Genomic DNA, 25665 nt, shown 5'->3' on the forward strand with positions numbered 1-25665 from the left:
CTGACCGAGGCAGTAGTACCCACATGTTTCAAAAAGACCAGAAGAAGGTAGGAGTCTGCCAAGAATGTCAAGGTAACCTGTCTCAATTAATATTGCCCTGTAGCACTCGCATCTGTAGCCATTAAATGCATTGAAAGGGTGGTCTTGGCTCACATCAACACCATTATCCCAGAAATCTTAGACCCACTCCAATTCACATACTTCCCCAACCAGATCCACAGATTACGCAATCTCTATTGCACTTCAAGTTCCTCGGTGTCCACATCACTGAGGAATTATCATGGTCCAACGCACACCAACATAGTCGTCAACAACAACAACAACAACGCGACTTCACCCTCAGGCGGCGGAAAAAGATTCTGCATTGGGCCTACAGGTTCTACAGCTGCACCATCGAGAGCATCCTGACCGGCTGCATCACCACTTGGTGTAGGAGCAACGATAGCTTAGCTTGAGTCTGTATTGTAGACACCTATCGCTCTATAGTTGAATGTACAGACAACAGAAACAAAACTGTGTGTGTGTGTCTCAGATACTTTGACCTATAGTCTATATATATATATATATATATATATATATACACACACACACACACACACACACACACACACACACACACACACACACACACACACACACTGTTTGTTTCTGTTGACATTCAACCATAGAATTCAAAATGTGTAGAAGGGACCAATTCTCTACGGTTTCTATTTCTTTGCGACGCAGTTCCTTGTATAGTACAAGGTCCCTAGATTCAATCAGTGCTGCTTTACACCGACGATAAACAACAGCAGATTATTGGTTTTTTTTGGTTTAGGTTGAACGTCGACGGTGTTACTGCGTTGGAGCGGTCAAATCGCCAAGCGTCTCCTATGGCGGACATCGGCTGCACCAGTAAAGAAGAAATCCCTTGCAGCTTTTTTTAACCAGTTGGAAACCCTGTGTGTTTTTTATTCTACAACTCTATTAGGCTGATAGAGAGTTATGATTTCTACTGTATAGACTACACTTCCTGGTTCGGGAACTTCTAACGCGGGTGGGGTGTGGCTTCATGGCATGACCACAAGAGCAGACACCGACTTGACGGCTCCAACGCAGTACATGTCCGACGTTGTCTAAAGACAAAACAATTACAGTGACAATGAGAGGATAGATAGTAAGGTAAGAAATTGTATCACGAGGTAGGAGCACATGTCAATCATAACTTTGTACTTTTGTACCAGATGCTATTTATAGTGATATAACCTCATGTTGTTTATCTTTCAGATGAGTTCATCACTGACACCCGTTCAACAAGTAAGTAAACATGAGAGTTTACTGTGCATTAGGAAAGTATTCAGACCCCTTGACTTTTTCCACTTTTTTTTTAACGTTACAGCGTTATTCTAAAATTGATAAAATATTTTTTTCCCCCTCATCAATCTACACACAACCCCATAATGACATCACAATACCCCATAATGACATCACAATACCCCATAATGACATCACAATACCCCATGATGACATCACAAGACCCCATAATGACAAAACAAAAACAGGTCTTTAGACATTTATACAAATTTATAAAGAAACAAAAAAATAGTATTCAGACCCTTTAACTCAGTACTTTGTTGAAGCACCTTCGGCAGTGATTACAGCCTCAAGTCTTCTTGGGTATGACGCTACAAGCTCGGCACACCTGTATTTGGGGAGTTTCTCCCATTCTTCTTTGTAGATCCTCTCAAGCTCTGTCAGGTTGGATGGGGAGCGTCGCTGAACAGCCATTTTCAGGTCTCTCCAGAGATGTTAGATCGGGTTCAAGTCCGGACTCTGGCTGGGCCACTCAAGGACATTCAGAGACTTGTCCCGAAGCCACTCCTGTGTTGTTTTGGCTGTGTGCTTAGGGTCATTGTCCTGTTGGAAGGTGAACCTTCACCCCAGTCTGAGGTCCTGGGCACTCTGTAGCAGGTTTTCATCAAGGATCTCTCTGTACTTTGCTCCATTCATCTTTCCCTCGATCCTGACTAGTCTTCCAGTCCCCGCCGCTGAAAAACATCCCCACAGCATGATGTTGCCACCACCATGCTTCACCGTAGGGATGGTGCCTGGTTTCCTCCAGACGTGACGCTTGGTATTCAGGCCAAAGAGTTCAATCTTGGTTTCATCAGACCAGAGAATCTTTTTTCTCATGGTCTGAGAGTCTTTAGGTGCTTTTTGGCAAACTCCAAGTGGTCTGTCATGTGCCTTTTACTGAGGAGTGGCTTCAATCTGGCCACTCTACCATAAAGGCCTGATTGGTGGAGTGCTGCAGAGATAGTTGTCCTTCTGGAAGGTTCTCCCATCTCCACAGAGGAACTCTGAAGCTCTGTCAGAGTGACCATTGGGTTCTTGGTCACCTCCTTGACCAAGGCCCTTCTCCCCCGATGGCTCAGTTTGGCCGGGACGCCAGCTCTAAGAGTCTTGGTGGTTCCAAACTTCTTCCATTTTAGAATTATGAAGGCCACTTGGTTCTTGGGGACCTTCAATGCTGCAGACAGTTTTTGGTACCCTTCCCCAGATCTGTGCCTCGACACAATCACTCTGGAAGACAGTAGTTAGTAGAACACTTCAACTGCGTCCCAAATAGTACACTGTTCCCTTTATAGTACACTGTCTGTCTGTCTGTCTGTCTGTCTGTCTGTCTGTCTGTCTGTCTGTCTGTCTGTCTGTCTGTCTGTCTGTCTGTCTGTCTGTCTGTCTGTCTGTCTGTCTGTCTGTCTGTCTGTCTGTCTGTCTGTCTGTCTGTCTGTCTGTCTTGTCTGTCTGTCTGTCTGTCTTCACAGTGTTTGTTGTCTCGTCCACCACCGTCTTCCTCCCTACCTGTCCAGACTGTTATCTGACCCAGACTATAACCACCATCCAGACTGTTATCTGACCTGCCCAGGGACTACAGTTGAAAACTAGCTAGCTGGCTAAATCTGGCACATTTACAGAAATGTTGATTGATGTGCAGTATCCCTGTCAAATACATTTTCAATAAATAAAATGAAAAGGCATGGAATGTATTTATCTCTGTGAATATGTGTCAGTCCATCATTGATAAGTGTGATTAGTTTAATGTAGCTTTTACATTTTAGTCATTTAGCAGACACTCTTATCCAGAGTGACTTACAGTAGTGAATGCATACATTTCATAATTTTGTTTTCTCCGCACTGGCCCCCCGTGGGAATCGAACCCACAACCCTGGCGTTGCAAACACCATGCTCTACCAACTGAGCCATACGGGACCTGCTGGTCATCTATGAATGTTTGAACATCTTAAAGAACAATCTGGTCTGAAATGGCCTTTTACTCTTATCTCCACCCAGCACAGCCAGAAGAGGACTGGCCACCCCTCAGAGCCTGGTTCCTCTCTAGATTTCTAATCTCCACCCAGCACAGCCAGAAGAGGACTGGCCACCCCTCAGAGCCTGGTTCCTCTCTAGGTTTCTAATCGCAACCCAGCACAGCCAGAAGAGGACTAGCCCACCTCTCAGAGCCTGGTTCCTCTCTAGGTTTCTAATCTCCACCCAGCACAGCCAGAAGAGGACTAGCCCACCTCTCAGAGCCTGGTTCCTCTCTAGGTTTCTAATCTCCACCCCTCAGAGTCTGGTTCCTCTCTAGGTTTCTAATCTCCACCCCTCAGAGCCTGGTTCCTCTCTAGGTTTCTAATCTCCACCCCTCAGAGCCTGGTTCCTCTCTAGGTTTCTAATCTCCACCCGGCACAGCCAGAAGAGGACTGGTCCACCTCTCAGAGCCTGGTTCCTCTCTAGGTTTCTAATCTCCACCAGGCACAGCCAGAAGAGGACTGTTCCACCCCTCAGAGCCTGGTTCCTTTCTAGGTTTCTAACCTCCACCAGGCACAGCCAGAAGAGGACTAGCCCACCCCTCAGAGCCTGGTTCCTCTCTAGGTTTCTAACCTCCACCAGGCACAGCCAGAAGAGGACTAGCCCACCCCTCAGAGCCTGGTTCCTCTCTAGGTTTCTAATCTCCACCAGGCACAGCCAGAAGAGGACTGGCCCACCCCTCATAGCCTGGTTCCTCTCTAGGTTTCTAATCTCCACCCAGCACAGCCAGAAGAGGACTAGCCCACCCCTCATAGCCTGGTTCCTCTCTAGGTTTCTAATCTCCACCCAGCACAGCCAGAAGAGGACTAGCCCACCCCTCAGAGCCTGGTTCCTCTCTAGGTTTCTAATCTCCACCCCTCAGAGCCTGGTTCCTCTCTAGGTTTCTAATCTCCACCCCTCATAGCCTGGTTCCTCTCTAGGTTTCTTCCTATCCACCGTGCTTCTACATCTGCATTGCTTGCTGTTTGGGGTTTTAGGCTGGGTTTCTGTATAAGCACTTTGTGACAGCACTCTGTTGTTGATGTAAAAGGGCTTTATAAATACATGTAATTGATTTATTGATTGACCACAACAACACAGATATGACCGTTTGGCATCTTTCTGCCAAACATTGTTGTTGTCACACTGCCCTCTCCTGGTAGCACTGCAGAACATCACTTAATGATATCATAAAATAAAACATTTAAGAAAAACAATTCTTACCAGATAGAATATGAAGTTGTGGGCTGAACACCTGCATTAAGTGTATGAAGACTTTACATGACATAAATATAAACATATAATATAAACCTATACCTGTTGAACCCGCCCACTGTGTTGAAATAGGAAGTACATTTATACGGAAATAGAGGAAGAAATGGACACGGTCGGTCAAAGAAAAACGTTTCTGAGGTTTGTACTGTAGCGTTCTTTTACAATTTAACATAGAAAAGTGTTTTAGAGAAGTTAGACTATTCAAGAGAAAGGTGATTTAGGTGGTAAAACATCCGCAGAATTATAAAGTTATACAATACTGATTTCAACTTTCAATAATGATCGTGTTAGGCTTATGCTGATTCCTATATTGATTAACCTAATCAATATAACGTTTTGTTTTTGTCTTTGAGATGTGGTATTATTATTATAGGCGATTGACAGCACATTATAATAATTACGCATGATCCAGTCGAAACTGTTCTTTCACTTTCCAGGAAGAAGACGAACATTGTAATTCTTAGTAAAGCTGTCGCTAAAGAAACTAGTCCGTTTCGTCAAGTAAAAGTGACGTAAAACTATGTAAACGATGGCTAAATCAAAGTTTATGTTGGGAAAAGCTTTCTGGTGACGCAGATCAGAAAGGCGGTGGTCCGTTTTGGGTCGCTGTTGGTGCGCCGCCCCGGTGCTCATTGTTTAAAGCACATGTTGAATCGTTGTCGTCACACCATTTTCTCATGAATTCAAGTCTCGGTGCACCGGGCGTGAATCCAATCGGTGTATGGGTTAATTTACTCAACGATACGAGGAAGGACCAACCTGAATTATCCAATAGAAACTCTCGTTGTCGTTCTGAAACGTTTTGGGAACGGTTTCTCCTTTTAGGCTACTACTAAACCAGAACAAGAAACGAAAGTGTGTGTGTGTGTGTGTGTGTACACTGTTCTCTTAAAGGGTTAGGAATAAATAGCTGTCAGCTATTTTAACGGTCTGTAACGTCTACTTGGTAAAACGTTTATAATGTCTACTACCATCTTTCAATGTAAAGTCTTTGTCAGTTGTGTGTGTTGACCCCAGGAAGACTAGTTGTTGTTAAGGAGTCAGCTAATGGGGATCCAACCAGGTAGACTAGCTGTTATGGAGTCAGCTAATGGGGATCCTTTTTAAATCAAACAACAGATTGGGCTGTCTTAATTGTTTGTGACCATGGACCGTAAAATAAGAAAAGTCTCTCATGAAGTCAACCAAGTAAAAGTGATGTGCAACAAAAGGAAAATGAACTACCGGTAGTTAAATATAATATAATATAGGGCTAAATGAACTACCGGTGTCGTGGAAAATTGTCTTAAGAATAACACTCTTACAAGAACTTGTAAATTCAATATAGACTTTAATACAGAGTAGTAAAGCCGAGCCGGTCCGCGGAAACAACTGCCTTCCTCAGGCCCCGGCTCTGCTTTTATACACATACAATACATAGGTCCATCCTTTATGTAAATGAAGTCATTTCTCTTATGTTTTCCGCCACCATTGTCTTTCAACACTATGGATAACGCCCATCTTTAAGGATAACGCCCACATCTGCTTTCAATTCTAACATAACGGTGGCTGAAATCTCCTCATGTTGGTATCAAAAAATAATGGTTGTGTTACTGTCATCCTTTCCCGTGTGATTCTCTGTAAGTATATCCGGGCCTTGTTTACTTAGCTTGGGTTCATCCATCCGGCCATACATTTAGCTTGCCTGGCCGTTGTGTGGTCCCTAACATCCTGTTATCTCTTCCCATAGCTAATGTATTTATGTCTTTCCTTCCTTCAGCACGTCTGCTTTTCTCCAACACCGGTAGTTTAATATAATATAATATAGGGCTAAATGAACTACCGGCAGTTAAATATAATATAATATAGGGCTAAATGAACTACCGGTAGTTAAATATAATATAGGGCTAAATGAACTACCGGTAGTTAAATATAATATAATATAGGGCTAAATGAACTACCGGTAGTTAAATATAATATAGGGCTAAATGAACTACCGGTAGTTTAATATAATATAGGGCTAAATGAACTACCGGTAGTTTAATATAATATAGGGCTAAATGAACTACCGGTAGTTAAATATAATATAGGGCTAAATGAACTACCGGTAGTTAAATATAATATAGGGCTAAATGAACTACCGGTAGTTAAATATAATATAATATAGGGCTAAATGAAGTACTGGTAGTTTAATATAATATAATATAGGGCTAAATGAACTACCGGTAGTTTAATATAATATAATATAGGGCTAAATGAACTACCGGCAGTTAAATATAATATAGGGCTAAATGAACTACCGGTAGTTTAATATAATATAGGGCTAAATGAACTACCGGTAGTTTAATATAATATAGGGCTAAATGAACTACCGGTAGTTAAATATAATATAATATAGGGCTAAATGAAGTACTGGTAGTTTAATATAATATAATATAGGGCTAAATGAACTACCGGTAGTTTAATGTAATATAATATAGGGCTAAATGAACTACCGGTAGTTAATGTAATATAATATAGGGCTAAATGAACTACCGGTAGTTAATGTAATATAATATAGGGCTAAATGAACTACCGGTAGTTTAATATAATATAATATAGGGCTAAATGAACTACCGGTAGTTTAATATAATATAGGGCTAAATGAACTACCGGTAGTTAAATATAATATAGGGCTAAATGAACTACCGGTAGTTATTAATATAATATAGGGCTAAATGAACTACCGGTAGTTTAATATAATATAGGGCTAAATGAACTACCGGTAGTTAGAATATAATATAGGGCTAAATGAACTACCGGTAGTTAATAATATAATATAGGGCTAAATGAACTACCGGTAGTTAATAATATAATATAGGGCTAAATGAACTACCGGTAGTTTAATATAATATAGGGCTAAATGAAATACCGGTAGTTATAATATAATATAGGGCTAAATGAACTACCGGTAGTTAATAATATAATATAGGGCTAAATGAACTACCGGTAGTTAATAATATAATATAGGGCTAAATGAACTACCGGTAGTTAATAATATAATATAGGGCTAAATGAACTACCGGTAGTTTAATATAATATAGGGCTAAATGAACTACCGGTAGTTTAATATAATATAGGGCTAAATGAAATACCGGTAGTTTAATATAATATAGGGCTAAATGAAATACCGGTAGTTTAATATAATATAGGGCTAAATGAACTACCGGTAGTTTAATATAATATAGGGCTAAATGAACTACCGGTAGTTTAATATAATATAGGGCTAAATGAACTACCGGTAGTTTAATATAATATAGGGCTAAATGAACTACCGGTAGTTTAATATAATATAGGGCTAAATGAACTACCGGTAGTTTAATATAATATAATATAATATAGGGCTAAATGAACTACCGGTAGTTTAATATAATATAATATAATATAGGGCTAAATGAACTACCGGTAGTTTAATATAATATATTATAATATAGGGCTAAATGAACTACTGCTAGTTTAATATAATATAGGGCTAAATGAACTACCGGTCGTTTAATATAATATAGGGCTTAATGAAGTACCGGTAGTTAAATATAATATAATATATTATAGGGCTGAATGAAGTACCGGTAGTTTAATATAATATATTATAGGGCTGAATGAAGTACCGGTAGTTTAATATAATATATTATAGGGCTGAATGAAGTACCGGTAGTTTAATATAATATAATATATTATAGGGCTGAATGAAGTACCGGTAGTTTAATATAATATATTATAGGGCTGAATGAAGTACCGGTAGTTTTAATATAATATATTATAGGGCTGAATGAAGTACCGGTAGTTTAATATAATATATTATAGGGCTGAATGAAGTACCGGTAGTTTAATAGAATATATTATAGGGCTGAATGAAGTACCGGTAGTTTAATAGAATATATTATAGGGCTGAATGTCGTACCGGTAGTTTAACATAATATATTATAGGGCTGAATGACGTACCGGTAGTTTAATATAATATAATATATTATAGGGCTGAATGACGTACCGGTAGTTTAATATAATATATTATAGGGCTGAATGATGTACCGGTAGTTAAATATAGGGCTGAATGAAGTACCGGTAGTTTAATATAATATATTATAATATAGGGCTGAATGAAGTACCGGTAGTTTAATATAATATAGGGCTAAATGAAGTACCGGTAGTTAAATATAGGGCTGAATGAAGTACCGGTAGTTTAATATAATATAGGGCTGAATGACGTACCGGTAGTTTAATATAATATAGGGCTGAATGACGTACCGGTAGTTTAATATAATATATTATAGGGCTAAATGAAGTACCGGTAGTTTAATATAATATAATATATTATAGGGCTGAATGAAGTACCGGTAGTTTAATATAATATATTATAGGGCTGAATGAAGTACCGGTAGTTTAATATAATATATTATAGGGCTCAATGAAGTACCGTTAGTTTAATATAATATATTATAGCGCTGAATGACGTACCGGTAGTTTAATATAATATATTATAGGGCTGAATGAAGTACCGGTAGTTTAATATAATATATTATAGGGCTGAATGAAGTACCGGTAGTTTAATATAATATATTATAGGGCTGAATGAAGTACCGGTAGTTTAATATAATATATTATAGGGCTGAATGAAGTACCGGTAGTTTAATATAATATATTATAGGGCTGAATGAAGTACCGGTAGTTTAATATAATATATTATAGGGCTGAATGACGTACCGGTAGTTTAATATAATATATTATAGGGCTGAATGACGTACCGGTAGTTTAATATAATATATTATAGGGCTGAATGAAGTACCGGTAGTTTAATATAATATATTATAGGGCTGAATGAAGTACCGGTAGTTTAATATAATATATTATAGGGCTGAATGAAGTACCGGTAGTTTAATATAATATATTATAGGGCTGAATGAAGTACCGGTAGTTTAATATAATATATTATAGGGCTGAATGATGTACCGGTAGTTTAATATAATATATTATAGGGCTGAATGAAGTACCGGTAGTTTAATATATTATAGGGCTGAATGAAGTACCGGTAGTTTAATATAATATATTATAGGGCTGAATGAAGTACCGGTAGTTTAATATAATATATTATAGGGCTGAATGAAGTACCGGTAGTTTAATATAATATATTATAGGGCTGAATGACGTACCGGTAGTTTAATATAATATATTATAGGGCTAAATGAAGTACCGGTAGTTTAATATATTATATTATAGGGCTGAATGAAGTACCGGTAGTTTAATATAATATAATATTTTATAGGGCTAAATGAAGTACCGGTAGTTTAATATAATATAGGGCTGAATGAAGTACCGGTAGTTTAATATAATATAATATAATATAGGGCTGAATGAACTACCGGTAGTTTAATATAATATAATATATTATAGGGCTGAATGACGTACCGGTAGTTTAATATAATATAGGGCTGAATGAAGTACCGGTAGTTTAATATAATATAATATAGGGCTGAATGAAGTACCGGTAGTTTAATATAATATAATATATTATAGGGTTGAATGAACTACCGGTAGTTTAATATAATATATTATAGGGCTGAATGAAGTACCGGTAGTTTAATATAATATATTATAGGGCTGAATGAAGTACCGGTAGTTTAATATTATATATTATAGGGCTGAATGAAGTACCGGTAGTTTAATATAATATAATATAATATAGGGTTGAATGAACTACCGGTAGTTTAATATAATATATTATAGGGCTGAATGACGTACCGGTAGTTTAATATAATATATTATAGGGCTGAATGACGTGTTAAACGTTTAGATTGGGAGCTTTCTGGTTAAACAGATCAGAAAGGCGGTTGTCCGTTCTGCTCACTTCAGGTGCACTCGATTTAACTTGAGCCGATGTGTTCAATGATTGTCAGCACACACCATTCGTCTTTAATGCAAACCCCACCAGCCAGTGTGCAGGTGGAGATAATCTGATCGCACCTCATGTGAACTCAAGCCGTGGGCCTTTTCAGTAAACAGAACAAAACGGAGAGCGACCTACCTGAATTTGTCTAATAGAAACTCTAGTTTTTTGTTGCAGAACGTTTTCCTTTGCAGACCGTTTTTATTATGGTTTTCTACATTGTGCACCAATGAATACACCCCAGCTCAGGCTCAATCAAACGTACTCGCCTCACGTCCACCAGATGCATCAAACTCTTTGCGTTCCACAACGCTACGTTGGGGATGCCGCACTAGGCTGTGGTGTGTTCTGTGTACTGCATGAATTCAATATCTTAAACTTGTGCGTTGCTTTACCGTGCGGTGGTACAAATGGAAGAATACACACAGACTCCACCTAGCTAGCTTTTAGCGAGTTGAAAAGCAAAGCACACGTGTGTCAGCTATGGAAAATGCTGGCTAGACCTCCGGCAAAACAAAACCTCATATACATCTGGTGGACATCGGGCATTATGCTGCGTATATAACCTGGCTAAACATCCAGCAAAACAAAACCTCATATACATCTGGTGGACATTATGCTGTGTTCATAACCTGGCTAAACATCCAGCAAAACAAAACCTCATATACATCTGGTGGACATTATGCTGTGTTCATAACCTGGCTAGACATCCAGCAAAACAAAACCTCATATACATCTGGTGGACATTATGCTGCCTTCATAACCTGGCTAAACATCCAGCAAAACAAAACCTCATATACATCTGGTGGACATTATGCTGCGTTCATAACCTGGCTAAACATCCAGCAAAACAAAATCTCATATACATCTGGTGGACATTATGCTGCCTTCATAACCTGGCTAAACATCCAGCAAAACAAAACCTCATATACATCTGATGGACATCGGGCATTATGCTGTGTTCATAACCAAGTGGGAAGGTGGTGATTACCAGTTGTGCTTGTAAATAAATAGTGTTCAAAAACCATATTAATATATTGCTTTTTTAAATTTTTTATAAATAGCGTGACATAACAACCAAGATGCCCAGCGCTTCAAGCCCCAGCCTCCTCCTCCAACATCCCCTCACTCTAAATGTCAGTCTCATCTCGCGCCCAACACAGTCCAATGCATTTAAATATCTTGCCCGCTCCATAGCAAGCTGCTCTCTCTGCACCGATTGGTGAAGTCATTTAACGTAGAGCTAAATAAAAATACAAATAGAGTGATTTCAGAGGTTTAAAAAGGAACGATATAAACAGTTACTTTTTTGGGGGGGTTTGAACCGGTTCAGAATGTAATTTTGCTCGTCTAAAGAGTGGGAAAATGTATGGTTCTGTTAAGAACGAAACAATTGGAAAATAATTGAAGTTCCAACCTCTGGTTGTTACATTTTAACTGACAAATGCTGTTATCGAGGTCATTTCCTTTAGCAGGTGATGTCGTTGTGTGAACTCTGTGACCACGGACAGTGAACGTCTTGTCATTGTTAATGGTACTTCCAACAATTTTCAGAAATATTGACTGTTAATCTGTTATTTCATATTGTAGCTGAGTGAGCTGTGACTTACATCTAAAACAAGTTTCTCTGGGGAGAGAGAGAGAAGGGGACCACTGCCTCTAAAATGAGTCTGTCTGGGGAGAGCGAGGAGAGAGGAATTGCCTCTAAGAGGAGGTATTCTGAGAGAGAGCGGGCCAATGCCTCTATAAATAGTTTGCCTCAAGACACCAGTTCTACGAGGTAAGAGTTCAGTTGTAAATTTAATATATACAGTTGAAGTCGGAAGTTTACATACACCTTAGCCAAACACATTTAAACTCAGTTTTTCACAATTCCTGACATTTAATCCTAGTAAAAATTCCCTGTCTTAGGTCTGTTAGGATCACCACTTTATTTTAAGAATGTGAAATGTCAGAATAATAGTAGGGAGAATGATTTATTTCAGCTTTTATTTCTTTCACCACATTCCCAGTGGGTCAGAAGTTTACATACACTCAATTAGCATTTGGTAGCATTGCCTTTTTAAATTGTTTCACTTGGGTAAAACGTTTCAGGTAGCTTCCCACAATAAGTTGGGTGAATTTTGGTCCATTCCTCCTGACAGAACTGGTGTAACTGAGTCAGGTTTGTAGGCCTCCTTGCTCGCTCACACTTTTTCAGTTCTGCCCACAAATGTTCTATAGGATTGACGTCAGAGCTTTGTGATGGCCACTCCAATACCTTGACTTTGTTGTCCTTAAGCCATTTTGCCACAACTTTGGAAGTATGCGTGGGGTCATTGTCCATTTGGAAGACCCATTTGTGACCAAGCTTGAACTTCCTGACTGATGTCTTGAGATGTTGCTTCAATATATCCACTTAAGTTTCCTACCTCATGATGCCATCTATTTTGTGAAGTGCACCAGTCACTCCTGCAGCAAAGCACCCCCACAACATGATGCTGCCACCCCGGCCTTCACAGTTGGGATGGTGTTCTTCGGCTTGCAAGCCTCCCCCTTTTTCCTCCAAACATAACAATGGTCATTATGGCCAAACAGCTCTATTTTTGTTTCATCAGACCAGAGGACATTTCTCCAAAAAGTACAATCTTTGTCCCCATGTGCAGTTGCAAACCGTAGTCTGGCTTTTTACTGGCGGTTTTGGAGCAGTGGCTTCTTCCTTGCTGAGCGGCCTTTCAGGTTATGTTGATATAGGACTCGTTTTACTGTGGATATAGATACTTTTGTACCTGTTTCCTCCAGCATCTTCACAAGGTCGTTTGCTGTTCTGGGATTGATTTGCACTTTTTGCACCAATGTACATTCATCTCTAGGAGACAGAACTCCTTCCTGAGCTGTATGACGGCTGCGTGGTCCCATGGTGTTTATACTTGTGTACTATTGTTTGTACAGATGAACGTGGTACCTTCAGGCGTTTGGAAATTGCTCCCAAGGGTGAACTAGACTTGTGGAGGTCTACAATTTTTTTTTCTGATGTCTTGGCTGATTTCTTTAGATTTTCCCATGATGTCAAGCAAGGAGGCACTGAGTTTGAAGGTAGGCCTTCAAATACATCCACAGGTACACCTCCAATTGACTCAAATTATGTCAATTAGCCTATCAGAGGCTTCTAAAGCCATGACATCATTTTCTGGAATTGTCCAAGCTGTTTAAATGCACAGTCAACTTAGTGTATGTAAACTTCTGACCCACTGGAATTGTGATACAGTGAATTATAAGTGAAATAATCTGTCTGTAAACAATTGTTGGAAAAATAACTTGTGTCATGCACAAAGTAGATGTCCTAACCGGCTTGCCAAAACTATAGTTTGTTAACAAGAAATTTGTGGAGTGGTTGAAAAACGAGTTTTAAATGACTCCAACCTAAGTGTATGTAAACTTCCGACTTCAACTATATTTATGCACACACACACACACACACACACACACACACACACACACACACACACACACACACACACACTTATTTTAAACAACTAATTTAAGAGAAGTATTTCCAAATTACATAACATGTAGTTAGGGCTGTGACGGTCATGACATTTTGTCAGCAGGTGATTGTCAAGCATATAACTGTCTGTCTCACGGTAATTGACCGTTAATTAACAGAAACACGTTTAGCATCTCCTGTCTTCCACACACAGCCTACAAGCAACTGATTCAGACCTTTGGAACATCTACATTTTTAAAATGTCTAATAAATCCATGTAATATAGTCAACACCATCACAATAAATCCATTATTTATATTAGACGGGTCTAAAGAAACATGATATGAAGAAAATGTAGAGTATTTCAGAAGAACAGAATAGCATACTCTGAGTTGTCCTGATGTTAGGTCCTGATCTGGCTGTGCCAAATGGCTGTGGGATACACTAGTTCATTTAGCAGACAAGGTTTGCTTAGAATTTTGTTGGCATTATTTTATATTATAGAATGAAGAATACAATTGAAAATAGCTAAATAAAATATATAATAAAATAAGGATATTTCCTTAATGATTTGAGGCAGTGTTCACATGCGGCTATTCTGTGTTGAGCAGTTAACAAAGAAACAGGAAGTCCTATATGATTAATTTAGTTAGTTATTCTACTTTAGTTGTGATACAAACTTTGGCCTGTGTGTTTAGATTGTTAACCTGTTTAGGATAGGGGGCTGTATTGACACGGCTGGATAAAAAACGTACCCGATTTAATCTGGTTACCACTCCTACCCAGTAACTAGAATATGCATATACTTATTAGTGAGTATAACAGAACTCATTTGGCAGGCAAAAAACTGAGAAGGTTTCATGCAGGAAGTGGCCTGTCTGACAAGGTGTCGTTCTTCTTGTCTCTGTTTATTGAAGAGTGAGGATCTTAGCTGTCCCGTGACACTTCCTACGGCTGCCATAGGGTCTCAGAAGGCGGCAAAAAGCTGAATCGTGGCTTTGCAGGCTCTGGCTGAAAAAAAGTAGCGCGTTTGGGTAGTGGCCGGTGTAGGCCATCACTGTAAATAAGAATTTGTTCTGAACTGACTTGCCTAATTAAATGTCACCTGTAATGTCACTATCACTTTATGGAAGTTGACATAGTGGGTTATGTCACATTTGGCAAAGCACCCTGCATAGGGAGCTGTTCTGACACCCTTTGTATTTCTTATCACTGTATGTATACAATATAAAGCCTTTAAGTTGTATTTAGTTTATTCACAGTCTATCCTTCTGCTTTACCAACACCAGAGACCATGGTGGAGAGAGTTGTATCAAGTCTGGACCTGAGAAATGTGAGTGTTAACTGATTTAAATTGTTTAAAAATGAAAATAGTTTTAAAGCATTCATTATAGTTGAGTCCCAGTCAAGGAACACAATCATGATCTATTTGGTCAAAACAAACTTAAAGGTAGAGTCAGCAATATGACATAGATGCACAAAGTAAACAGCATAGTGGGTCAATTTCTACAACAACTAAGAGTGTTGGAGCGCAAGGCTAAACTTCTCCGCTGTTTTGGTCCCGTGGCTAACACTCTGTAAGCGAGTGAAGAGAACCCTTGCACATGGACAGATACTGTGTGTGACTGTGTGAGAGAGAAGTCAGGCATCTTGCTCATCGCAATATCTGTGGTGCTGCTCGTACAACATAATTTAGCTGACTCTACCTTTAAGCTCTTATCCTAGGATCTACCAGAAATCAGGCCCCCAACATCTACAAAACATGGACCAGAACGATGTTGTTTCCTGCTTCCACAAACATGAATTAATAGAACACTAATGTCAGATTATGGTATGCTAATATGTTCCATGATTCATCCAATGGCATTGAGTTGTACACCACCTCAGTCACCGGCTTCATCAATAAGTGCATTGAGGACGTCGTCCCCACAGTGACTGTATGTACATATCCCAACCAGAAGCCATGAATTACAGGCAACATCCGCACCGAGCTAAAGGCTAGAGCTGCCGCTTTCAAGGAGCAGGACACTAATCCGGGAAGCTTATAAGAAATCCCGCTATGTCCTCAGACTAACCATCAAACAGGCAAAGTGTCAATACAGGACTAAGACTGAATCCTACTACCCCGGCTCTGACGTTCGTAGTATGTGGCAGGGCTTACAAACTATTACGGACTACAAAGGGAAACCCAGCTGCGAGCTGCCCAGTGACGCAAGCCTACCAGACGAGCTACATGCCTTTTTTGCTCGCTTCGAGGCAAGCAACAATGAAGCATGCATGAGAGCACCAGCTGTTCCGGATGACTGTGATCACGCTCTCCGTAGCCGATGTGAGCAAGACCTTTAAACAGGTCAACATTCACAAGGCCGCTGTGCCAGACGGATTACCAGAGCGTGTACTCAGAGCATGTGTAGACCAACTGGCAAATGTCTGCACTGATCGAGTCTGTAATACCCACATGTTTCAAGCACACCACACTTGTCCCTGTGCCCAAGAAGGCGAAGTTAACCTGCCTAAATAACTACTGCCCCTTAGCACTCACGTCGGTAGCCATGAAGTGCTTTGAAAGGCTGGTCATGGCTCACATCAACACCATCATCCCGGAATCCCGAGACCCACTCCAATTCGCATACCGCCCCAACAGATCCACAGATGACACAATCTCTCTATTGCACTCCACACTGCCCTTGCCCACCTGGACAAAAGGAACAGCTATGTGAGAATGCTATTCATTGACTACAGCTCAGCGTTCAACACCATAGTGCCCACAAAGCTCATCACTAAGCTAAGGACCCTGGGACCAAACACCTCCCTCTGCAACTGGATCCTGGACTTCCTGACGGTCGCCCCCAGATGGTAAGGGTAGTCAACAACACAGCTGCCATGCTGATCCTCAACACCGGTTCCCCTCAGGGGTGCGTGCTCAGTCCCCTCCTGTACTCCCTGTTCACCCACGACTGCATGGCCAGGCACGACTCCAACACCATCGTTAAGTTTGCTGATGACACAACAGTGCCTGATCTGAGACAACGATGAGACGGCCTATAGGGAGGAGGTCAGAGACCTGCCAGTGTGGTGCCGGGCCAACAACCTCTCCCTCAACGTGAGCAAGACAAAGGAGATGATTGTGGACTACAGGAAAAAGAGGACCGAGCACGCCCCCATTCTCATCGACGGTGGAGCAGGTTGAGAGCTTCGAGTTCCTTGGTGTCCACATCAACAACAAACTATCATGGTCAAAACACACCAAGACAGTTGGGAAGACTTGCTCACTTATATTCATTTTTATTACAAGTCTATTTAATAATTATTAATTCATTATTACGTGAGATTGTCCATTTTTAAATAACAAATACTTTTGGCTTCAGGGATTCCTCAGAGCTGTAAGACTTGTGACCATGTTGAGGTAAGTCATAATGTAAATTCTTACTTTTACATACCTGCAGGAGTCAGGCACAGTCTCAAAGCCAGGTGTGTACTGACCAACCATTCATACTGGGATATAGACAGTCCTGTGTTCTGCTTTAGTAATATAAACACAGTCTCAAAGCCAGGTGTGTACTGACCAACCATTCATACTGGGATATAGACAGTCCTGTGTTCTGCTTGTAGTCATGCAGGATTTTAGCTGTTGTCATATTTTGTCATTAGACAGTTTAATTGATAAATCACCAGCATTCCATGCAACATTTAATAAATACATTAGATTAGTTACTTTGGTTTAATTGGCCAGTTTCCTGGACACATTGAGTCTATTCCTGGACCTTAAATAACTTTCTATTGAAACTTCCATTGAGCATGCTTTTTAGTCCAGCACTAGACTCAATCTGTGTCCAGGAAACAGGCCCCATATGTATTACTGACATGCTTGTCCTTGTTCAGGACTCCACACACTGGCTTCAGATTGAACCCTTGACTTCCACTGTCCAGGGAGTGACAATGTTCAGGTAAAGTAACTACTTTTAACATTTCATTCCACCTGCTAGTGTATTTCCCCATTACCTTTGGTAAAAGTCTTCTAATCCAACCTCTCCATTTGACCATTGACCCTCTCTACCATATCTTGTTGTTGTCCTCAGGCACAGGACACCCAAAGGGAGTTATGAGTGCACAGTGTCTGGGCTCCGCTGGCTATGTGAGAGAGATGTCATTCTGAAGTATCACTTCAGGAACTGGGAACCCTACAGTCAACTTCTGAAAGACATGCAGTACACACAAGGTGGTCCATTGCTGGACATCACTATGGAGTTAGGTGAACTGGAGGAAGTTCATCTGCCACACTGTGTCTGTTTAGGTAAAACCATATAGAAATAGTATTCAGAAAGACATTTCCATGTAACTGAATTTCACTTCCTGAATTAATGAATTAACTATTTTGGGAGTTTGAGTTTAATGTGATCTGGTACTGCATATTCTTTGTGTTTTAGTTGGATGAATAATACAATATTTGTCTCTCTCCTTTTTATTGTGTTGTTCAGGGACCAACCCTTCCCTGAGGAATGAGATGAAGATTCTTCATGTAGAGGAACATGGAGTGTCTTTAGAGGAAGTGCATGAGGTCACCAGATTCCATGCTAAGATTCTCCATCCCAAGTTCTCATCGGCCTCTGTTGTACTGAAATATATCGCCTGTTGGAACGTAGATGTCCACTGTGACGTGATCCTCTATTTGGCAGTAAAAAGGTCAACAGTCATTTCAAGGCTGTACCTGCTCCTCAGAAACTCCAGTCAGAAAGAGGTGAGGCACTATCATTGAAGTGACAACAGTAAGTTGAAACTTACTGAAGGAAAGCTGATAGTTTGTTGAAAATCTCTAGATTACCAAGACAACATGCAGCTCTGTGAGAAATCTATTTCTGTTGGATCATTCATTAGTACAGTGTAATACAAATGTTGGTCATAGTTTATATTGTATCTCAGTTAGCTGCAAGTTGTGTGAGTTATGGGACTACATTGTTCTGACTGACTACTACATTGCTCATTTTGTAGGCTGTTCAGGAACGGGAGAAAGGTCAGCTGTCCCAAGGATATTCTGAATTTCTCCTGTCAAGTCCAAATGGGTCCTTAAAGCTGAACAATTGGTTTGCACTCAAGAATCCCCTCTCCACTTCCATCAATCCAGAGGTACAGTTTTAGCAGGCTGAGGACATGAATCTGTCATATTGTATATGTCATGACTATCATTAATATGATGACTTATTTATTGAATCAATTAATTGTTACCCGATTAAAAAAATTACAAAAAGTTGAATTATTTAACAATTAACTCATTAGGAACCTGGGGCACCACGGAAGAAGTTGTTTCACGAGTTACCATCTCCTGAATTAAACTCAAGACGATATATATATATATATACACACACACACACACACACACACACACACACACACACACCTCTCGATTAGTCACTTATCAATCATTACCTCATATCAGTCTCATTCTGAACGTCGCAGACCTCTTGAATCTGCAAGAACCCAAGCCTTTTCTGATCATTCAGTACTTCACCAATTTATTTAATTATTTATTTACTAACTAACTAAATAATAATACACATACACACTTACATGAGATGAAAAGTCCCTAGTGGACTGAAACGATATGACGGCTTGTTGCACAATGGAAAGGGGATGGAGAAAAATAGAGGGAGCGATATAGAGAGTCAACGCTTGGATACATTTGGAAACTAGTAGTCAGTAATCAGAGTACTTAGCACTCCAAGCAATGTAATGCAATGTATATACGTATTTAGGCGTAGATGTCTTTGTTTGTTGTCTCTCTGTTTTAACCAATCAAGTCTTCTAATTGTTGGGGTAGTTGTAGTTCACGCTTCGACGTAATTCTCAGCTTGTCCACCAGAGGTCACAATGTCCTTCTTAGTTGTAGAGCTTCTCTGGTAGTTGTTCAAATAGAGCAGACCTGTGATTGTCTGAGATGGGATTTCTTCCTTCCCACCTCGTGTCTTTTAGTCAAAGTTCTAAGACTACTTTTACATGTTACAGCTGCAGACTGAATGTTTCTGGACTCGTAGTGGAGGTTATCTTCTCACCTCGTGTTGGTTTTTCATAGTTTCCAACCATTTTCGTAACATTCAGCTGTCCATCTGCTGGTCCCATATGTTAATTATTAGTCATTCCCTTTAACCTCTATGGGCTAGGTGGGACGCTAGCGTGCCACCCGTGGTGCACTCCATCAACAGCAGGTGCATTTCAAGAGCGGCAAATTTGAATCCAAATAAATGTCAAAATTCAAATTTTTCAAAAATACAACTATTTTACACCATTTGAAAGATAAACATCTCCTTAATCTAACCACGTTTTACGATTTCAAAAAGGTTTTACGGCGAAAGCATAAATTTAGAGTATGTTAGGACAGTACATTTACAAGAGTTGTGTGTAATGTTTTGTCAAGTCAAAGACAGGGTCACCAAAACCATAAAACCAGCTAAAATGATGCACTAACCTTTTACAATCTCCATCAGATGACACTCCTTGGACATTATGTTAGACAATGCATGCATTTTTAGTTCTATCAAGTTCATATTTATATCCAAAAACAGCGTTTTACTATGGCATTGATGTTGAGGAAATCGTTTCCCTCCAATAACCGGCAGTCAAGTCAGCGTCACAAATTAAATAATTAAAATTAGAAAACATTGGTAAAATATTATATTGTCATTTAAAGAATTATAGATTTACATCTCTTGAACGCAATCAACTTGCCAGATTTAAAAATAACCTTACTGGGAAATCACACTTTGCAATAATCTGAGCACTGCGCCCAGAAAAATACGCGTTGCGATACAGACTAGACGTCATGTTGGGGAGATCTAAAATCGAAAATACTATGTAAATAATCCATTACCTTTGATTCTCTTCATCAGATGTCACTTCCAGGTATCACAGGTCCATAACGAATGTAGTTTTGTTCAAAAAAGCTCATTTATGTCCAAAAATCTCCGTCTCGTTAGCACATGATGTAAGCCAGCCGGACTTCTCGTCATGAACGAGGGGAAAAAATATATTTCCGTTCGTTCAAACATGTCAAACGTTGTATAGCATAAATCATTAGGGCCTTTTTTAACCAGAACATGAATAATATTCAAGGTGGACGAATGCATACTCTTTTATAACGTATTGGAACGAGGGTACCCAACATGAACTCGCGCGCCAGGTGTCTAATGGGACATCATCGTTCCATGGCTCTTGTTCGGTCAGATCTCCCTCCAGAAGACTCAAAACACTTTGTAAAGGCTGGTGACATCTAGTGGAAGCAATAGGAAGTGCCAAAATATTCCTCAGCCCCTGTGTTTTTCAATGGGATAGGTTTAAAGTCAATACAACACATCAGGTATCCACTTCCTGTCAGAAAATGTCTCAGGGTTTTGCCTGCCAAATGAGTTCTGTTATACTCACAGACACAATTCAAACAGTTTTAGAAACTTTAGAGTTTTCTATCCATATATAATAAGTATATGCATATTCTAGTTACTGGGTAGGATTAGTAACCAGATTAAATCGGGTACATTTTTTTATCCAGACGTGCAAATGCTGCCCCCCTAGCCCTAACAGGTTAAGCACTCTGGCCAAAGGGGCGGTTCCATCACAATGACACAGTCTTCTGACCTCATTTGGGGGCGTCGTTTAGTTTTATGTGCAACGGACATGAAAAACGATGATCTCCTTAGAAAACGAAAATCACATTCCTATCTTAACAAAAATAGTTTCATCGTTCTTCATATTTCCTACACAACGTAAAGGATGTAAACCTGACATGCACAGTGTGAAAGCTCTTCAAGTTACATTATTTTCATTATACAGTTTTTATTGACATCACAAAATAATAAAACAATATGACATGATTATTCTTTAGATCCCCACCACATTTCTATCGTTTAAATATTGTTCCAATATTAACTTTTTCTGACATTTTTATAGTTTTGGCGGAAAAAGTTTCCTCCTGATTTCCCTCCTGCCTAATTTATGACCGGGTGTTAAGGTGTCATAACCGGCCTTCCTCTGGGAAAGAGGTCTGGCTATCTGTCAGCCATTTGCCAAGCTGATCTGAGCCCTTGGATCCTCAGCCAGGAGAGTCATGACAGTCCACCTCTGGTGGGTTCGACCTTGGAAGGATTCTGCAAGTTACAAACTGCCATAAAAATGACCACGGGATGTCCTGGTTGCAGGAGCCTTTTTTTGGTTGGCACTGAAGAGCAGGAAAGAGATTTTATTTATTTAAGGTGTCAAAACTGGCCCAACTCCCCCATCTCCTCTCCTGTGGGGTCTGGCTATCTGTCAGCCATTTGCCAAGCTGATCTTAGGCCTTGGATCCTCAGCCAGGAGAGTCATGACAATATGAATAACTGGAATATAATTATATTTCACCCTTTCTCTCTCTCTCTGTCTGTTGTCGCAACCATTGCACCATATGGCCTTCTACAGAAGATTCAGCTGTTACCTGCAGACACCACACCAAGCTGTTGTAAGATGATTATGGGAAACACAGGGGTTGACATTGAGATGGAGTTAATTGGGGATGATGAGAGGATAGCATGGAGAGATATGCTACGAACAGGTAGGAGAATATGTCAATAACTTATTTTCTGACAGATGCTATTTAGAGTGATATAACCTATTTTTGTTTCTTTCAGATAAATACATCACTGAAACCCATTCAACTAGTAAGTAAACATGAGAGATACAAACCAATGACTTGAGGGCCAGTCAACATGGTTTACTGTAGGACCTGGACTAGTCCTGATTATAAAAGACTGTCTTCAAGAACAATGACATCTCCTCCAGGACTTGATGTAGATTAGCTTGGTTCTGAATGCCCCAGACTGTTTTTCTGTGAAACTGAATATGAATGAAACAGTAATGGTGTGATGTGTTCATTGATGCATGTCGTTATTGTTCGAGAATAGGGTCTCAATGCAAAGATTCAATAATGCAATTTAGACTTTTGTCGGTCACTTTGAAAGAAGTCTGCTTCTAAATGACTGAAATGTGAATGTTCAAATGTAGTTATTTTGTAACCTGACTCTCTCAGGTGCTGTGTTGGGGGCAGGAGGTCCGGCTGAGAGCAGTCTGACTGGTTCTCCAGAGCAGCAGCTGCGTTCTGTAAGGACAGAGTTTGTGAAACGAGTATCAGGACCTGTCCTGAATGAACTGCTGGACGTACTCCTGCAACACACAGTCATCAACCAGGAGGAAATGGAGTCAGTGAAGGTGATAGCTGAGAGGACAGAGAAGGCACGTGACATCATCGACATGATGTTGAGAAAAGGAAATGAGTCATGTTCCAGGATGATCAACCTTCTTGGGGAGCTGGACCAATGTCTTTGTTCACTGCTTCAGATCAACAGTGTTGGGGTACCAACCTAATGGTAGAATGGATAGTAACAGTGTTGGGGTACCAACCTAATGGTAGAATGGATAGTAACAGTGTTGGGGTACAAAATACAAAAATAACTGTACAAATGTTATGGAGACACAGTGTTGTGTAAAAACATTGCATATAATAATTGGAATCATTTGGACCGGGGAGACCTGATCCGAGATCAACCCTCCTAATCAACACCATGGGGTGTATTCACTAGGAAACAGACCTGATCCTAGATCAACCCTCCTATTCAACACCATGGGGTGTATTCACTAGGAAACAGACCTGATCCTAGATCAACACTCCTATTCAACACCATGGGGTGTATTCACTAGGAAACAGACCTGATCCTAGATCAACCCTCCTATTCAACACCATGGGGTGTATTCACTAGGAAACAGACCTGATCCTAGATCAACACTCCTATTCAACACCATGGGGTGTATTCACTAGGAAACAGACCTGATCCTAGATCAACACTCCTATTCAACACCAAGGGGTGTATTCACTAGGAAACAGACCTGATCCTAGATCAACACTCCTATTCAACACCATGGGGTGTATTCACCCAGGAAACAGACCTGATCCTAAATCAATACTACCTGAATTTGTCCCAAAGAAACTACTATTTTGTTGCAAAACGTTGTGCTACGGTGGGTGACTAATTAATACACCCCTGATCTGACTGGGCTGTAAATCTTGGTCAAAAAAGCAACAACAATCCTCCACCACCCTCTTCAGAGGACAAATATCGTAGTTTTATTTCAGCTTTTTTGCTACACATACATTTCCATGTGCCATATATTTTTAAATTGGGATGTGATGTTTTACAAAATGTTTGAACCTTTCTAATTGTATGGTATCCACAGATTGTGAGCTAAAGATGAAAACCTTTCCTGCGGGTATTATTATGTTATTAATTGACTGACTGTGTCTTTCCAAATCACCCAACACTGCTATTTGTAAGGTTAACTTTAAGCACGTGATTTTTTTTTAACCGTTCCTGAACCTGTGAGCAGAAACTAGCTACATCGGGGCAATACCAGAATAAATGATCTATTGATTCTGTCTCTTCACAACAAAATCTACAGAGCTGAGATTGTTGTATTGTTGCCATATATATATATATCATTCTGTTGGTGGCAAGAAATGTATATAATCATTTATATTGAAAAACTGTTGAGTCAAGTGTAGTTTTTGTACCAGTTCATAAACCATATGCCATGGAATTGGTACATCGAAATTCTCCTCCCTGTTATTTTGCAACCTGTATGGCGCAGCTGTCAACATTTTTGTCCTATGATGAAACTGGTATATTTTTCCATTTATGCCAGTTCCTTTCAGCCAATTTGTATCTTTAATGTATGGCAGGCAAACAAGTTCCCTACCGTCTCCCTTTTCCACTTGCCGACTCCATTTTTGTGGTAGTGCTGCAATTAGTTGGTTGTAAATTTGGATTGAGCAGACATTCCCATATATTTTAGATAACTGCATATGTGACAACTCCATTTCAATTCATAATATCATAATAAATAAAATACAATTTTGAAACATTTTTTCCATAAAGAAGTTTTTTTATTAATCAATATATTTGAGTATAACCATAACATTTGTTGTAATATTTTTTCTATCTTTTACGGAGTATAAAACTGTTACGGGAATTAAGTTATCAATGTTCTTAAACCGAACTTCAATTAAACTACTCAGTCTGCCCCACCAGAGTGTGTAAGATTCTGGTTGAATGAAGCAGATGGAGACCCAGCCAACAATGGTCAAAACGTTTATTTATGAGAGTGCTAAAATCCATACAATGCACAAAGCCTTTTATATTAACACACACACACCCAAATGAACTCGCATCAGTAGAGAACTCCACCCCGCTTTAGGCGGCTGTATTTTTCCATAGTACGCATACATTCATTATCAAACCTTGCAACCTGTCTTCTAATCTCCTGCCAGCTAAGCCGTTCTCAGGCCATTGTTTTTCTCCCTAACTTAGGGAGGCCTCTTCTCCTGTTCCTTTCCCAAGGTCGTCTTGTCAACTCTGCCCTGCTCATTTTGAAGTAGTAACAGTGTCCTAGTCTTAAAAATCTACTCACACACAGCATTGGATTATACTCTTTAACACCTTATTATAGCCTTATAATTTCTAATACATTTCAACAGGTTATATGGTTTCTGAGTGAAATCATTTAGTCAAACCTTTAATCATATAATTTCCATTACAGTCCTCCCTATTGGCTAAATATTTCACATACACTATAACACATCTATCTTTATTGGATTCAGAAATATCACACAAAATCAAACTAATTCAGG

At 39.8% G+C, this 25665-nt stretch overlaps 1 protein-coding gene across 1 annotated transcript; it reads left to right on the forward strand.

Moving 5' to 3' along the window:
* Nucleotides 1-4654: 4654 nt before the first annotated feature.
* Nucleotides 4655-24899, forward strand: LOC106594836 (NACHT, LRR and PYD domains-containing protein 1 homolog). Its single transcript, XM_045723048.1, has 11 exons — nt 4655-4740; nt 12092-12281; nt 15257-15300; nt 17336-17373; nt 17850-17914; nt 18047-18261; nt 18446-18705; nt 18957-19091; nt 22407-22539; nt 22616-22645; nt 23014-24899. Exons 2-11 carry the CDS (start codon nt 12166-12168, stop codon nt 23346-23348), a joined length of 1371 nt encoding a protein of 456 aa, XP_045579004.1. The 5' UTR covers nt 4655-4740; nt 12092-12165; the 3' UTR covers nt 23349-24899.
* The last annotated feature ends 766 nt before the right edge of the window (nt 24900-25665 follow it).

Source organism: Salmo salar, chromosome ssa08, assembly GCF_905237065.1.
Source record: "Salmo salar chromosome ssa08, Ssal_v3.1, whole genome shotgun sequence".
Classification (NCBI taxonomy): Eukaryota; Metazoa; Chordata; class Actinopteri; order Salmoniformes; family Salmonidae; genus Salmo; species Salmo salar.

Excerpts from the sequence above, each read along its gene's own strand:
- LOC106594836 (XM_045723048.1), top strand. The coding sequence starts at position 12,166 with ATGAGTCTGTCTGGGGAGAGCGAGGAGAGAGGAATTGCCTCTAAGAGG. Across the intron at positions 17,374-17,849 it reads AGACTTGTGACCATGTTGAG|GACTCCACACACTGGCTTCA; the intron begins GTAAGTCATAAT and ends GTCCTTGTTCAG. Across the intron at positions 17,915-18,046 it reads CAGGGAGTGACAATGTTCAG|GCACAGGACACCCAAAGGGA; the intron begins GTAAAGTAACTA and ends TGTTGTCCTCAG.